General features: G+C 49.3%; 1 protein-coding gene across 1 annotated transcript in view; it reads left to right on the forward strand.

The window, feature by feature from the left end:
• The window catches only part of SLC7A5 (solute carrier family 7 (amino acid transporter light chain, L system), member 5), a 43,464-nt gene extending 26,642 nt beyond the window's left edge, over positions 1–16,822 (forward strand). The window contains exons 4-11 of the mRNA XM_009323047.1: positions 3,830–3,935; positions 4,687–4,731; positions 6,110–6,233; positions 7,328–7,431; positions 8,209–8,305; positions 8,658–8,807; positions 9,986–10,163; positions 12,026–16,822. Coding sequence (XP_009321322.1) covers positions 3,830–3,935; positions 4,687–4,731; positions 6,110–6,233; positions 7,328–7,431; positions 8,209–8,305; positions 8,658–8,807; positions 9,986–10,163; positions 12,026–12,081 — 860 coding nt within the window. The 3' untranslated portion in view covers positions 12,082–16,822. The remainder of the gene's footprint in view (positions 1–3,829; positions 3,936–4,686; positions 4,732–6,109; positions 6,234–7,327; positions 7,432–8,208; positions 8,306–8,657; positions 8,808–9,985; positions 10,164–12,025) is intronic.
• The last annotated feature ends 164 nt before the right edge of the window (positions 16,823–16,986 follow it).

Raw genomic sequence — 16,986 nt, forward strand, 5'->3', positions numbered from 1 at the left:
TGGCACAGGCTGCCCAGGGAAGGGGGGGAGTCCCCATCCCTGGAAGTATTTAAAAGATGTGTAGATGAGGCGCTTAGGAACATGCCTCAGTGGGCATGGGGGTGTTGGGTCGACGGTTGGACTCGATCATCTTAGAGGTCTTTTCCAACCTTAATGATTCTATGATTTCTTTTCCAAGGACCTGTCTAACGACTGCTTGAACCTCTGTCTAATTGTGCGTGGGGCTGCTAACGAGATCAGGGCAAGATGGGTACAGTCATCCACTGTATCTGGGACACCTTTCTGGCATCACTGCTGGAGCTTGGCTTTTATGTCCCCAGATGTATATTGTGGTGCCAGTTATGTCTGTAAAGGCATCGCTGGTGGGCACACGTTATTATCTTTCCAGTGATCCGCTGGCCAGCAGGGTGGGACAGAGCTTTGTGGTGACAGTGGGAAGGGATGGCTGCTCTGCTGGGATGCGATCTTTGGAGCGTGTTTGTTAAGGAGCCCAGGCTCCTGTCAAACAACCAGGAAACAATAAAGCATGAAAGAAGCAAAAGCTGTAGCAAAAGAGCATCATGTGGACACCTGAGAATACGAGCTTGTCCCCTTGGAGTGGGAAGAGATGGGTCTCAGCTCCTCTGGTTATTTAATCATGTTCTGACATGTTGCTAAATCCATTTTACCATGGGAGCATAGAGACATGAAGTTCAGCAACTTGCTGCAAGTTTCTGGAGAGCTACAACTCTTGCTCGGTGAGGCAGGGAGAGGGCAGCAAGGTGTCTGTTCCTCAAGTGTTGAGGAGGAACAAAAAGCCCCTTCCTTCCTACCTAGTCTCCTCTCCTGGCTGCCTCCACGCTGACTTGCCACTCCTTTGCCGGTAGCTGCATTTTGGTGCTTCAAAGCAATGGGTTAGGTGTGTGCCGCAGCGGGTGCAAGGAAGAGGTGTGCGAGTAATTAGTTATGTCTCACCCATCCATCCCGCTGTCCGCCACCCCTGCCCACCCACCGTGTAATGAAATGCCAGGCTTTGTTTTAATTTCTTTGTTTCAGTGTTGCTCCCGTAGCAGTCCCGCGCTGCCTTCCCCTCCTCTTTGCTCGTGTGTCCTGGAGGGCCGGCAGTCCTGACACTCAGCCAAAGTGTCTGTACAGCCCAGCAGGCCACCAAATTGGGCTTGGACCCTTCCTTGCCCAGAGGCTGAAGATGCCCACGGTTCCTGAGCGGGTGGCACATCCTGAATCCAGGCATGTGGCTTTGGGCTGGGGACCACTGATGCTCTCCTCCCCTCCTGGCCAGCTGGGCGAGGGTGGCGGCTCAGCCCTTCCTTGGAGGCACCAGCACACAGTTTCTGTGTGAGGTTTGGGAAGGCACAGAGCGAAACCTGCAGATGCCTCCGAAAAAGGAACATTTGGCCTGAGAGCTTTTTGCCTGTGACAAACAGAAAGAGGCTTTCGGTGGAAGCTGGTGTCCAGTTGTGGACAAGAAATGGAGGTGTGAGCCCGCGGTGTGATGCTGCTTGTGCCCTGGCTCCTCCTGGATCAGAGCATCCTCCTGATGTGGTAAAGGTGGTGATCCCTTGGCCCGGGTGGGAGCTGGGCTACTGGCAGAGCATGAGCAGACCTTTGAGAAGAGACGTCCCGAAGGGTGTTTGAAACGCCTGGAGAGCTCTCCTGCTCTCCTAGTCCATCCGTGTGCCGTGCCAGTAGCTAATTACAGTCACTGTTAACAAAAAGTGTATCTTATTCCCATAACAAAAGACCTGGAAAGAATTAGACTGGTAATTATTCAGGAGGGGCAGAAAATAAATTCAGGAAAGCTGAGCCTGAGGGATCGAGCAGGATGTGATGCCGTGCATCAGCCTCCTGCTCAGCCTTATTGTTCACAGCCAAGCTGGGGCATTAATGCTAAATTAAGATTATATGACTGAACCTATAAGCCAGGAATTAAGGTTAAACTCGCAGCATTATATCAGTCTCTGCATTTCCTGGCTTTCCTGTTACACTCTGATGTACACTTTTTAAAAAAGATTGGTGCATTTTGCTAAGGAGATTCACTGGCTAAAGGGGCATTAAACACAACCAGCATATCCCGAGGTAGATTCAGAAGAGACCTTCCTGGCAAGGAGGTGCTGGGAGAGAGGGACAAGGCAACACCAGTGGAGAACTGCAATCTGCAGTGGGATCTGGACAAGTAGAGCCTTGGAAAACCCATGTTTCCCAGACTTGATTGCCCAGTGCATGTGCTGCTGCCGTGGTCCCGGCTCTTTTGCAGCTCACACCAACAGCAACCCCTTGCAAATGGGATAGCAACCGCGCAGGGAAGAAGGCAGAGGGGGGCTGGTTTTCTGGGTAGTTTTGTGAGCAGAGAGCATTTTGGACACCGTGTTAGGGAATATCTTTCTGCCCTGGCTAGGACTCAGCAGGAGGGAGAAAGGAGGTGAAGGGAGCAATGCCCAGAATGGAAAGGATAGGGATGGAGCTGGAGGGTCAAGCAGAGAAGGGGAAAGACAAGATGTAGGTCTCCCAAGCGCACAGGGCAGCTCCGTGTCACTGGCACAGATTTGGAGCAGTCCCTTGTGAAGCCCCATGAATGAAAAAGGCACCAGCAGACTGATAGTGCCATCAGGAAAAGTCCCCCTTTCCCACCGCCAGAAAGATGAGTGCGAGGCGCTAAAAGGTCCGTGCATCCATATTTGTTACCCAGCCTCTGCAAAAGTGGCTTTTGGTGGCATAGGGGAGTGAAAGTTTCCAGCCTGAGATGGGGAGAGAGGCCGTCCAGAGGAAAAATGCCTGATGTATTAGCACCCCTCCCCTTTCCCCAGATGCACATCCTGGGTACCTTGTGCTAAGAGATGAAGGGTTAAGCTCCAGGCCCTGCTGACTGCCATGTGATGCAGTTGCTCGGGTGATTAGTAAAGATCTGTGTCCTAAGAGGAATCACATGTGCTTCGACAGGGCTCCCTGGATGCAAAAGGGCCCTGCCGAATCCTGCCTCGCTCCCCGCTTCCGTCCTCACTAAGGGGAGCGCTGGGTCCGGGGAGGGGAGCGTGGCTTCGCCATCCCAGGCCTACACGCGGGCTCCACATCAAAAGACAGGGAACAAAACAACTGCAGAGCGTTTTAAAGCAAAATAAATAAACCCTTGGCTGCTCTGGGCGAGTTCTTACCAAAGGTACAATCGAGCCGTCTATTTATGGCTTTTTCTTTCAAAAGCAGATACATAACAGGAACTTTTGATATTCAAGTCCTAAAGAAGCTAACTTGTGATATTCAGGCCCCAAAGAACCTGACTTCCCACAATCAAAGGGTTTGCCATAACCCTCTGCTTTATCAGGTGGCTGGTGGGACTAGAGGAAATCCTGGGTTTCTGCTTTATTGGGTGGCTGGTGGAAGTGGAGGAAATCCTGGGGTTTTATCGAATGAAAGCAGCTTTCAGTTGAGAGGACAATGTGACAATATCTGTTTGCATGGCATCTTCCAGCAGGAAGGTCCCCAGAATGTTTTCTTCGCAGGGAGAAGATATCTGGGAGATTACCTTGGCGATAGCATGTTGCAGTGTGAGAAAGTTTTGAGGACTCAGTAATGGCCAGTTGCTTGAGACGAGTATATTTGGGGCTGATTATTTGGTGCGTTGCTCCGGGTGAATTAGGCACTGTAAAACTGGAGGAATCAGCCCAATAGAAGTATGTGCACAAGCTCTCTAGCGTAACCCGAAATGCATCGGCATGATAATTTAGTATCCTAAGAGCGGCTTTTGCCTCCAGGTTTCTCTGTTTCAGCACCCACAAAGGCCCTTGGGGTTCACGGTCCATCTGCATCGATCCTTTCTTCTTTTTGTTTTCTGCAGGTGATGTGACAAACCTGACTCCTGAGCACTCCTTCGAAGGCACAAAAGTAGGCGTGGGGAACATTGTGTTAGCTTTGTACAGCGGTCTCTTTGCCTACGGAGGATGGTAAGATGCAGCCCTGTATCTCTTTTCAGTGCTAAATACTGTAGTTCATTTCTTTGTCCCCAGATTGTGTTTAGAAGAGCGTGGTCCAGGACTTTCCATCTTTCTTGTAACCAGGGCAATGAGGCAGATGCTTTGGGTTTGCCTAGTAACGTTAATAGCCATACTTCACGCCCCATTTCCAGCCAGGACATAGAAGCACAAAGAGGTGGTGGTGATCATGGGATTTAGAAGAGGCAGCAGATGATGGGTTGCTTGGTGCAGCTCCTAGGTGATATTAAGAGAAAGCAGCAGGGTGGGTTTAACTAGCAGAGGAGAGACGTGTTACATGCCAACAGGTTATTTAGAGCACCAAACTGAAGCTCCTGGAGAGCTTCTTTATCAGTCCCTTTGAGCACTTGCAAGCACAAGGAGGAGCCTGCTCAATTTGCTGTGAAAACAGGCCAGCTGCAGCCATCCTTATTGCCTGGAGGGTGGCCCTGTGGCTTGTGGGTCCAGCTCTTCACCTGCAATCACCCCTCCTGTTGCAAGGAAGCTGGCAGCATGGTGTGCTCGATCCGCCAGCACCATCCAGGGCACGCGCTTTGCAGGTTTTGTGCCGTAGGTCTTGGACTAGGCTTCAGCCATCATAAGTTTTACCACAGGTTTCAGTCTCTCTATCCCTCCTGAAATTCCCTTGCAGATGGGTAAGATGAAGGGCTTCTTTTATTCCATGGACTAACCAGAATTAACCACTGTTCTTTTTAAATTACAGGAATTACTTGAATTTTGTTACAGAAGAGATGATAAATCCCTACAGGTAGGTGCGTCCCCTGTGGTGACTTCCCTGGGAGGAAAACTTGTTCTTGGGAAGCCCTTTCCTTATGTGTGTGACAGGGGTTGCTAATCAGCCCAGAAGCCAAGGTCTTTTTCTAGGGAAATAGAAAATGAGGTAAATTAATGGCATTGTTCCTCCCTGGAATAGGGGAAGGGGAATAATAATCTCTGTATGAGAAGGGCTGCTGCTTACGCTGCTTTCCTGTACTGCCAATAGTATCAGTGTTGTTGGAAAGTCCTGCTTCCTTGGCATGGCACCTCTCTGAATTATAGGCGAGGAAGGAGCACTCACGGCTTTATTACTGTCTTGTATAAACTCCCACAAGAGTATTTGTGCGTACATATGTTTGTCACATGCTCTTCCTGTTCTCTTGAGCAACAGCCGCTTTCTGCGCTGCTCGTGCTTTTCAGGGTTGTGCAGGGGACCTGGTGAGATGGGGGTGGGCCGCACCAAAGCAGGACATCGCTGATAAATCATTTTTGCTCACAGGGAAGGTGCCTGCGAGGCACCGTCGATACGAGCTTCAGGGTCACTTGTGCAAGAACCCATTCCTGGCTGACCCTGGCAGTGATTATTAGTGCCTGCTGGGAAGCATAAGATTTGATACGCCCTTTCCTTGACAAACACAGTTATAAAAAAGTTGTTGCAGATTGCAATTAATTCTTGTCTTCTGAATGCAGTCATGGTATTTGACTCTCTCCTCCTGTGGCTTTGAGCTCCACTAGACCAATTATACATGGCATCAAGCAGGGTTTCCTTTTTCAGTTTCGGTTCGCAAATGAAGTTAGACTATTTGGAGAGGCAAATTTCTACCAACACAGCCTCGTCTTTACAGACCCACTCAGACAGTGTCTGAACTCATTTTCTTTGAGTTTCATCAGTCCAGCTGCACAGAGTTGGAGCCTAAAAACTGCCCACTAAATCCCTGATCTTTCATCTCCCACAAGGAACCCACCAGCCCAAATGCTTCTCCTTTGCCCAGAACAGAATGCATGTGCTAATGCCACTGGCTAGCAAGAAAGGCGGGGGGGTTATTTTTAATTAGTTGCCTTTGCAGTGATCCTGGATTACTGCTTGCCTGGACAGCCAGAGTCTCTCCATGCAAAAAGTCCCTTCTGCCATAATCCTTCACTCTACATCTGTCAGCCTCCAGGCTGTTCCCGTGTGGGCATCTTCTCCTCTCCTAGGGGAGCAGCCTGTGGCTGGGAAACTGGCCGTGCTGAAGAGCCAAAGAAGAGCAGAATGGCACAAGCCAACTTGAAGTGAGCGCAGGAGGGCCGCAGCATGAGCCACCGATCCCTGGCATCAACAGCTCTCTTTGAACTGCAGCGCTCCATTGCAATTTATATTTTCTTCCTAGAAACCTGCCGCTGGCTATCATCATCTCACTACCTGTAGTCACTTTGGTTTACGTGCTGACAAACTTGGCTTACTTCACGACCCTGTCGACGGACCAGATGCTGACATCCGAAGCCGTGGCTGTGGTAAGACTGGTGCATTTCTGATGTGACTCATCTGTTTTCCAGGGCTGGTTAAATGAGACTTACAATCTCTGCATGCATCTCCTAGTTTGTTCCATGCTGATCATGGCTGCTTACAAAAAAGCTGATGTTTGACAGGAGATAAAGAGCAACTGTGACGGGAGCAGGGAAGGACAGTGTGATACCAAGTGGGATTAATCACAGACAATAGTAAGAGTGGGCAGAAAGTTAACGCTGCTCTTAATGTGTAAATACGCAAGGTTGCTGCTGGCCTCATGACTTATCATCAGTTACCAGAGCATGATATTTATGGGAAAAGGTCATTCAGTCAATACTGAACTAGATCGTTCTCTCTGTATCTTCCTTGTTTTAATTAAGAGAGAAAAATAATACTTCTATTAATTCAGATGCCATTGTGGTCAGAAATCCTGGTTGCTTCAGAAGTGAGCAGCGTGGTATGACCGTGCAAACTGAGTGTGACCAGGATTGTTCGGTGCTTCAGGGGGAATCTCTCAGTCCAGGATAAGCCAGTCTGGGCCATTCGGGTGACAGCGCTCCGTCATTTGGGTCAGTACCCGGCCCCGCTCCAGCCTGCACGTGCACAGCGCTGAGTTATTGGAGATGCCAGCCTGTGTTGCACTGCTCTAGTTGTGTGCCTTTGCAAGGCTTGAAATCAATATAATAGTGTTGGCATAAAACTGCAGTGAAGCAGTGCAGGGTCAGTTTGTGATATAAAACTACAACTCCGGGTCACTGCGTTTCTAAGGGGCTGTGTCCCAGGGTCCTTCCTCAGCAATTGGCAATAGTTGCGTGTCTGAATCTCCTTGCAGTTTCCGTTTGAACTTTTGGATAGCCATTCTGATAAATGCTGTGTCCTGACTCCGAGGGAAGGGCGTTCTGCTGATTTTTTTGCAGTTCCACAATAGGCTTTTTCAGGAAGGAGGAGCAGCACGTGGCAATATGGAAAACTCCGTAACAGCTTCAGCACTAAGCCATGTCATTTGTTCAGATTTCTATGAATATTGTCTTTGTCGGCAGCTGTGAGTTCTTTTGGACATTCTGGGTGTGAAATGTCTGTCTTGTTGCCCCCCATTTAGGATTTTGGGAACTATCACCTTGGCGTCATGTCCTGGATCATACCCGTCTTTGTTGGCTTGTCGTGCTTTGGATCCGTTAATGGATCTCTCTTCACTTCTTCCCGGTAGGTTTCTTGCTCAATTTTGTGTTTTTTGTTTACAAGTCATGCTTAATGCCTCTTCGTTTGGACTTGTCCTCCAAAGAGTGGTTGTGGGTAGACACAAAGTCTAAAGGGTCTGGAGGCCATGTGGGGAATGCAGAAAAAAAAAAAAGTAAGACTTTAAAACTATATCCAGTTTAAAGGAAACCCTTTCAGTGGTCTCAATCTTCTGTTCCTCAGGCAAAGTCCTGTTGAAGTTCTTAGAACATAAACAAACACAGGCTTGGGGCTCAGTGATGTTGCCTGAGAAAGTGTCTTTAATGAAAAGCAGAAACTTATGAAACTTCAGGGCTGAGAATCACTCCAGAAAGGGAGAAAGGAGGGGGACTGAGATGGTTCCAGCTCTGACACACATCTCCTGGGTTGTCTTAGGAAAGTCACTTAATTGCTGTCTCTGGAAAGGAGGCTATAAATACATCTTTTCTTGCATTCTTTGTCCGTCTCCCACCTTCCTTCTAAGACAGGGACTTTCCACTGTGTATGTGCAGAACACCCCGTGCTGGGGCCTGATCCTGGAGGGCCCCACTCCTGAACCGGTGACTAGCAAAAGGGCACAGCTGGCATTGTGCAAGGCACCACTAGGGTGGAAAGCCTGCGCGGAGCCTGGGCGTTTCAGTCTTGCTGCCTCAGCACTGTCTAGGCTGAGCTTGCGCTGTCCCCATTTGTTTTGTGCTGAAGACAAACCCCAGCCCGGGGCTGAAGGTTGCAGAGGTGATAACGGTTCTGTCTCCCCCACCTCAGGCTGTTCTTCGTGGGATCCCGAGAAGGACACTTGCCTTCAATCCTGTCTATGATTCACCCCAGGCTTCTCACTCCCGTGCCATCCCTCATCTTTACAGTAAGCACCTGGGTCTATGGTGATGAGCATCGACCTGGTATTGAGAGACGGGTCGGGGGTAGGATCCCATCAGAGTGGTTGGAGCAGGGCTGCTTGGGCACCATCTCCAGACACAGCCATTTCCACATGCACCTACAGGAGAAGATAGACCCTTCTCATCATATCCTCATATTCCACTTCTGTTTTGAAATTGCTCCAGGCACCAATTGAAAATAGCTTAAATAAGTAAAAAATAATCAACCTGATTCTTTCCTGGCAGGTAGTTCTTCTAAAACACCTGTATTTAGTGTTGTAACATATGTGGTTTTGCCTATTTCTCCGTTTGCTAATGGCTTTTTTTTTCTGGATGCAGTGTGTCATGACCCTGCTCTATGCCTTCTCCAACAACATTTTCTCAGTCATCAACTTCTTCAGCTTCTTCAACTGGCTGTGCGTGGCTCTGGCCATCATCGGCATGATGTGGCTGCGTTACAAGAAGCCAGAGCTGGAAAGGCCCATCAGGGTGAGAACAGTGTGGTAATTGTGTGGTGGGTCCTCCCTGAGTCCCTTCTCAGCGCCAGGGAAGGTTCAGCAAGTACGGCTGCTTGCCCTGTACGCAAGAGGGACTGGGATTTCAAGCGTGCAGGGGAAACGTTGTGTTGTAGCTAACGCAGGTGTCCTTGCTGCACGGAAATCTGCCGAATGCGAATCGGTGCAGGAGGACGAAGAGCTGCCGTGGCCGTGGGGACATCAGAGTGAAGGAGGCTCTGTGTGTCAGAGATGCGGGGTGTTCTGGTGTGGTAGCCCAGTGGGAAGCTCTCAGTGACTAATATATTCCCCAGGACAAATCCTAGGCTGCGGCTCTCAGTGAAACACTCTGTACCATCATGGAATTCACTTAAAATAGTTTTTTAATAAAGCAGACAAACCCACGCCTGCAGAGATGAGAACTTTGTTCTCTTTGTCCTTGGCCAGCTTGGCAGTACCGTGTCCCATCTGGGAGGAGGCCAAGATCATGTCAGCCGCAAGCGTGTCTGCCTTCCTTAAAGGCATGTTTCTCACTCATCCCCCAGCACACTCAGGTCTCTGCCAGGCAACAGGCAGCCAGAGAGAAACAAACTCACAGACCTGTACCAGTGCCTTCCCGATGTAACTCTTTGCAGGGTGTTTCCTTTGGGTTTTTGGTTTTTCTTCTAAAAGCTGGGCTGCTCTCAGCGGGTGCCCTGCTCAGAGCAGTGTAGCTGAGTCCCCTGAGAAACTGCCGTGAAGATGCTATGGCTTGTGCTGTGGTTGCTGCTGAATTTGATGCTGTTGGTACAGGTGCTTTTTATGAGGAATCATACAAGTATGGAATTGGGGTCAAAAAAAGGGTGCTGGGAAAGGCTCACGGCTGTCGGCAAGCCACATCGCTGTGCTTTGTTTTGCTGGTTTTAAATGTACGTGTTAGGTGTTAGCCTACGTCTGTTTTCTCCAGGATTGATGAAGAGCACTGCCTAAATCGATACCTTCCCCATGGCAGTTCAAGGTCATGGTCCCCTTGTTCAAAGCACTGGGACAGACAGGAGGACCGTCCACGTAGGGGTCCATGGTGGAACATGAACTCCTTCCCTCTCCGGGTTGTACAGCTAGATAAACTTCACTGGAAAGTGTACCCTCTTCCCCCGATACAACTTCTAACCTGTTCTTTGGGTCCTTGTTTAGGTGAACATCTGCCTGCCCATTTTCTTCATCCTGGCCTGCTTGTTTCTCATTGCTGTTTCCTTCTGGATGACACCGAAGGAATGTGCGATTGGCTTTGCAATCATCTTCAGTGGGATCCCTGTTTACTTCTTCGGGGTCTGGTGGCAAAACAAGCCCAAGTGGGTTCTCCAAGGCATCTGTAAGTATTACCAGTGAAGAGCAAGGGTGCAGCCTTGGCTTTTGCTCCAAAACCAGCAGCTTCCCGGTGAGCGTGCTACAGCTAGTAGCACTGGCTCTCCTTCGTGCAGTGGAGGCTTCCAGTGTCTTGGCTCTGATCAATGCCTCTTTAACGGTAACAAATATTTACCTGATTATTACCTTATCTATCAAGCACCCAAAACGCACCCTGACTTGCGATAATCGCAAAGTTTGGGCCAAATACCATGGGGTTTTTTTATCTCAGCAAACAGGTGGTTGTTACGCAGTGGAGCGTAATTCGCTGAGCACGTTGCTGCCTTTCTTCTGCTTCCTGTAAAAGCACAGGGTCAAGCCTTTCGTCAGCAGAGAATCCCTTTCTAGTGGTGTAGGAAGGGAAAAGAAGTAACGGTGTAACAGTCTGAGCACAGTTGGCCTCAATTTGACTGCTGAAAATTCGTAATTAGTCCCAATCCATTGCTTAGCCAGTGCTAACATTTCTGATCCAGTCAAAGCTCTCCTTGGCATCAAAATGTGGCAGCAGAGCAGAGGGAGGGGAAAATCCCCTGGATGTTTTCTCTTACGAGGTTTATTTTTAAAGTATCTTTGTCTAAGGTTTTCCAACAGCTGACACTACACCACGGTGTGTTCTGAAGGGATGGAGAGGCTGTGCTGGGCACACGTAACCTCTGTCTGAACAACTGAATCAAGAAAGTCAATCCGCGTTGTCCAAGTAACTGAACTCTACCATCTGCCTCCCAGCTCTCATACAACAGGCTGACCTAGAAAAGCAGACAAGTAGAAATGCCCAGCCTTAGCTGGATGCTTTTTATGAAGAAGAAAAAGGCTTTTAACAGCGCTCAGCACTTGTTATTCTCCCCCCCTCCCCATCTCTCTCTCTCTCTCTCACTTTTTTATTCTGAGTATTAGGCTCAGTTCCTGGAAAACCCATTTTTGCAGTGCCTGGGTGGCAAATTACCATATTAATTGTTTTCCACCACCAAACGCTTGTAAGGAGAATATAGAAAATATTCTGGGAACACAGAATTATCATCCTGCAAATGTCCAGTTAGAAACATATGAACTTTAAACACGTGTGGATATTCATGTATTGCAGATAATTTGATCACCTCCAACTGATCTGAGTTTGACTTAGTGTTTAGTAGTTAGAATTAGTGTTAGCTTTACCTGGCAAGCTATCTTGTGATCTCCAAACACACAGTGAAGCGGCAGAAAGCACAGGTGTGTTCGCATACCAGCCACCAAAACTAATGGGTGGAAAAATAGAGTTCCTTCGGTTTAGCACCTTTCCTGTGCCAGCTTGCATCTGAAGTGCTTCCTTTGCTCTTCACCTGCTCTGTGCAAGGCAGTGGGCTCTGCCTTGTCTTCAGTATGCTGAGTTGGTTTTGTCCTGGGTACTCGAGCCTTTAAAGAAGCTGTGTGCACGTACAGCCGGGGTTTTCAAAATTGGAAGTAAAAGCGTCAGCTCATATTTTCTATGCTATTGTGCCTGACTCGGTTTTGGCTGCTTGCACTTCTGGCATCCAAACGTAGTTACCGTATCACCATGTAATTAAAAACTGGTGTCAAGAAGTACCGGAGCCTCTCTCGGGGCAGTACAGCATCCTCGCTGCCGGAGCAAAGCTCCCAGTGTTACACGTTTAAGTTCTGGGCATGAGCAGAGAGCAGCCCGCGGCTCATTTGCTTTCAAGTCTTAAATCGTATTTGGACTAACCTTGCTCAGAACCACGGTGGGGAGGCAAATGGGTCAGCCCTTTTGAGGCAGAATATCATGAACCGAGACCAAGATATATGTTGGGCCCCTGCGTGTGATCTGTAACCTGTACTTTGCTTTCTTCCCCGTAGTCTCTGCAACAGTCCTGTGCCAGAAACTGATGGAAGTGGTTCCGCAAGAATCATAAGCAGGAAAAGCAGAGACATTCAGCTCGAGGAAACGCACAATATTATTTTAAGACGACACAAGGAGAAAACGCTTCTGATCCCTCGTAAACGAAACCTAGGCACTGGAGCACCCCGTCAGAGCTGCTTCGTGTCTGACACCATGCCCCCGGCTCTGCCTTGCCTCCTCCAGCCCCTCCGTCGCCACCCTTTAGCCTGGCAGATGAGCAGCCCTGCGATGAGAAGTTCTTGGTACGAACGTGGGCCAGGAGGAGGAATTCCTGCCGGCAGCTTCAAAGGGGTCCTGCCTGTCTGGCAGCAGCAAGTCCGATCCGCCTCTGTGTGTGTGTGATACTGAGGGCTGTACTTCAGTTCTGTGTAGACTTACTTGGTTTGGGTCTGGGATCCCCGAGACGGCGGCAGATCTGCTCACAAACCCGGTTTGAGTGTTGCCAGCTGTACAAACGTGCCTGTGTCTGGGGCTGGGACTGTCGCAGAGCCGCAGGGTGGTCCTGAGCCTGGCCCCCCTGGCCTTACCTGGTCAAGGGCGGGTGGTTGGGAAACGAACGTTGGCTGATGTTGGCTCACACGCTCACACACACACAAACTCATACCAAAATACATGCTGCTGGACGCTTTGGACTCTGTCCACGGGCAGTGGCTTAGGTGAGACAAGGCAGAGCAGAATTAGTGTCAGAGAAATGATGTGGGGAGGCCTCGTCTGACTTTAATTGTGTTCCTGACAAGAGCACTCAGGGTCCCTTGCCACTGCCTGGCTTTTAACTCTCAGATCCAAGCCATCTCCCTGCTATTGAGCCAGTCCTCCGGGATGCTCTTCACCAGAATGCCCATCCCGTGGCCCTGTGAATTAGCACTGGGGCAGGTGCAGGCCTTGGGGGGGGAGTTCCTCCTGATAAACCCAGGGAATTGCAATCAGCAGAAGGCCAAGTCCTTGGCTTGCTCACTCCATGTTTTTCTGTAGATAGGCTATCATCCAGCATGGGATGAGCAACATCATGCTCTCTAAATGGCCCTGTTGATTGCCCTTGGTGCGATTCATGTTCGCTCCTAAACCATTTGCAAAGAGAAAATAAGGGTGGGATTCCCTTGGCTCGTTCCCTGGGGTCGGTCTGCGCATTGCCTGTCACCGTGCCCTTCGTTATGCTGTGTCTCTTCTAGAACGTGCAGTGGAGATGGGACCAACTGGATCTGGGGGTGTAGAAAGGGGCAGATGTCCCCGGATGGCTGGAGCCTGGCTTCAATCTCAGTCTGCTGTAGATGGTCTGTTTTGCTCTAAGGAGGGACTGGGGGCCGTTCCTCCTTCGTGCAAAACCGCAGCACCAGGTTTGGCTTGGCGAGATGCCCCCACCAACGTCCTCCCGTTCAGGGAGTGGTCTTTGAGCATGAACCACGATCCACATGTGAAATCTTGTTCTGCTGTGTGGGTGGTGCAGTCCCGTCCCCTGAGCCCACCCAAAATTCCTCTAGTTCCCAAGTAATCAAAACTCCTCTTAGGAACATGTTGCTTTATTTGGTCAAAAGCATCACCTTTTCAGCAAAACTGCAGTTCTTGAACAATTTGCTCATAATGCCTCCGCACTCAATGTGATAGTCAGTTGGAAATCAAAAGCATCTTTTTCCCCACAAGTGAGCTGCTTCGGCCTCTGTCACGGATCTTCTTTGTGCTTGTGCTTTGTGCAAATAGGCTGTTGAACTACTTTTTCTCCTCAATATTTTTGTAAACTAAGCTTGTTTGGAAGCCGGCTGGATTCTCCTGTTAGCATAGAGTTATTTTGGATGAAGAGGCATTAAGGACACCAATGGTACTAGCTCATGCTTTGTCCTTTTAAGAAGTTCTTTAGCAAAAAAAAGCGTGTGTTATAGCAGGTGGCAGCTTCTGTTCAAGTGTGTGTGACGACGACTGTGGCTATGTCAACGAGTGTCTACACGCAGCTCTTGGCTATTGCTTCGCCAACCACACGTCTTTGCTTTGAGGCAGTGCAGGAGGAATAGGTGAGACAATCATCACGCTGAAAACCTTTGCTGTCAGGTTGCTTATTCCGTGGCAGCGCAGTGTAGAGATACCCAAGCCAGCTCAGGTGCCACTTTACACGTGTTAGCGCTGCGCTCTCCCGGAGCTAAGGTAACCTGTGGAGAGTTGCAGCTGGTTTGGGTACATCTACAGTGCAGAAGAACCCAAAGTTATGGCCAGTGCCTGGCTGTTCAGGGACCTATGTGCAATGAACTGGAGCATCTCAGATCCAGTGCCTGCGGAGAGGCTTTTGCATAAATAAGGTCGCGAACCATAAAACCTGAATTCAATTTTTGGAATCCTCTTCCAGCTGAAGGCTGAGATGTTTTGGCAGGGTAGCGATGGGAAATCGCTGCTTATGCTGGCCCTGCTTCATCGCGAGAGAACCTCAGTCTGTCACCTTCCACTTGGTCTGCAGTTTTTTGTCTGTCATTACAGACAAAATGTAACGTCTCAGGGCCGGTTTCCTGCAGGGCCTGGGTTCAACGTAGGGGCTCCCAGTGCTAATACGTACCGGTGGAATGACCTGTGATGCAAAGGAAAGGGATTTTAACTCTCGGCCGCCTCAATCCAATGTAAATTAGCACTCGAGTCCGAGCCACAGAGAGCTCAGAAATGGGTCCAAATCTCCCAAAGGCGTGGGAGTTGCTTGGTTTGGACACATCTTTAAATGACTTCCATCAGTGATGGAAGACCCATCACTACACAATATCCTCCTGGTGAACCTTTCACACTGGTTTTAAAGGGGAGATGTCACACTGAGAAATATTTTTTTATCAATTAACTGATCTTAATTAAATCCTTAACTCGCTCGCTTGCTCTTGATGAATTTTCATGATTCTTCACTTGCTGCTAAAGATCTTTCTCTTGTACTAACCTGCTGGCTCTGGCATTGATACCATATGTCTCGTGGTGATCTCGCCAGCGTCTCCATGGCAATAGAGGTATAGGAAGAAACTGAACCAGGCACCAGCACAGAATGACAAAAATGTTGAATTTGGTCAGCCACAGCTCACATCTCAAAGTTTACCTTTCAAAAACCTGATTTCTTTTATCCCTGATTCATTGACTCCGATAGTTCCCCTCTACCAGAGCTTGGTGACATGGCTGTAACAGGTTCAGTTATTTTTTCCTGGCTGTTAGGGAGATAATGCGTAAGGGGGTAAAACTGAATTCCATTGTATAAAGAAAACACAGTACAGTAATTTTCACTCCAATGGGTGAAGCTGCTGTTAGCAGCATCTGCTGTCCAGCACGACAGCTTGTAACTCAGATCAGCAACCAGGAGGGGCTTGCCATGTTCGGCTGGATTTTTGTATGGGAAAAGAGAGAATCCCTCCCCATGAAAGACCTCCTTGCTGCTTGTTCCCCTCGAATGTGGAATGAGATGTGTCATGGAGGGTGAGGGGAGCAGCAAAGACTTCACAGAAAATTTCTCATCATTCCCGGCACCAGACGTGGGATTTTTCTGTTGTTTCTCTGTTTGCCTGTGCTCTTTTGAGCCTGTGATCAGTCACGCCTGTTGCAACCCACCAAGGGAGATAAACCCTTCCTGCAAAGGACACACACAACCACAGTGACCGCGGCTTTGCTTTCCTAAACAGTAGCTACAGTTAAACGAGGTACCACGTGAATCTATTTCATGTGACAGTATTCTGCAAATACAGCCGGAGCGGTCGTGTCAGCAGAATCATAGAATCCTTTTAAAGTTGGAAAAGACCTTTAAGATCATCAAGTCCAACCGTGGAGCCGTGGCTGCGTATTTCTGCAAGCGGTGGCTGTGCCGCAGTAGTCCTTTGGTCCTTGTACTAAACCCCCTTTCAATTATCGCTCTTCTTAGCTTGTTTTTAAGTATTTAGACTCCCAGGCAGTCAGTTGTTAGGGGTGTTCACGGAGTAGCATCCCGCAGGGATTGCTAAACAGTTGGGCAGGGGCATGCAGGAACCGGCGGGCAGGCGCTTCCTTACCCGTTGGGTTCCCCTTTCTAAATGAGAAACCTTCCCAGCTGAGAGGGAAACCAGCCCTGCTCAGCCCTGCAAAATGCTCCTGGCCAAAAATGGGTGGGATTTAAGTCATTCTGGGTGGATTTTTTTTTTTTTAACTTCCTGCAGTATTTGCAGTGTTTTCCATCTCAGATACCGTGTTCTGGTAAACGTGCTTTTGTTTTTAATGGCACCCTCTGTGGATACTAAGTTCAAAGGGACTCTGTCACTGTTGAACAAACTTTAAAGATCCTTCAACTGGATTGAAACTCGTTAAGAAGCGGCTCTGTCGTTCTCTGAGCCCTCTCCCTGCGGGCAGCTCAGGCAGAGCAATAAATTGGGCTCCTCCATGGGCTCCTCCCCTGTGGGTCTGCCCCGAAAGCAGAGCCCTCGAGGGGCAGCGGCGTGGCAGCAGAGCTCTTCCCTGCGGCCGCGACTTCCCAACCACGGAGAGATGTTTGCAGTGGCAGAGTCTTGGCCCAGCTGTGGGGAATCGCGGGGAAGGTTTCCTCTCAGCCTGGGAAGGTACCTGTGCCTTCAGCTGAGGCTACAGCGTTCTCGGGCTTTAATAAAAAATAAATAAAATTAAAAAAAAAAAAAGGAAACAGCCAAATGTTGTCATTACGCAACGCTCTGGCTGTTTGGGGCTATTCTTGTGGGACGCCAGCTTTTCCATCAACTGGTTGTGCAACTCCATGTCTAATGACATCAAAGGGGAAGGCGAGGTTGGCCATTGAGAAAGGGCTGGAACAAAGCTTCCTACTGGAGCTTGGGAAGGGGCAGCCCAGGGGTGAGACGGCTCCGGTTCCCCCCCGGGGCTCGTACTGAGGTCTGCTGGCCGGCGCCGTGACCTCGGCAGAGCCCCGCGGACTGAATTGCAGCCTTGTGCTGGCCCTGGGAGCCCGGCGGGCATC

Source organism: Pygoscelis adeliae, unplaced genomic scaffold (genome assembly GCF_000699105.1).
Source record: "Pygoscelis adeliae isolate BGI_AS28 unplaced genomic scaffold, ASM69910v1 Scaffold414, whole genome shotgun sequence".
NCBI classification, from domain to species: domain Eukaryota; kingdom Metazoa; phylum Chordata; class Aves; order Sphenisciformes; family Spheniscidae; genus Pygoscelis; species Pygoscelis adeliae.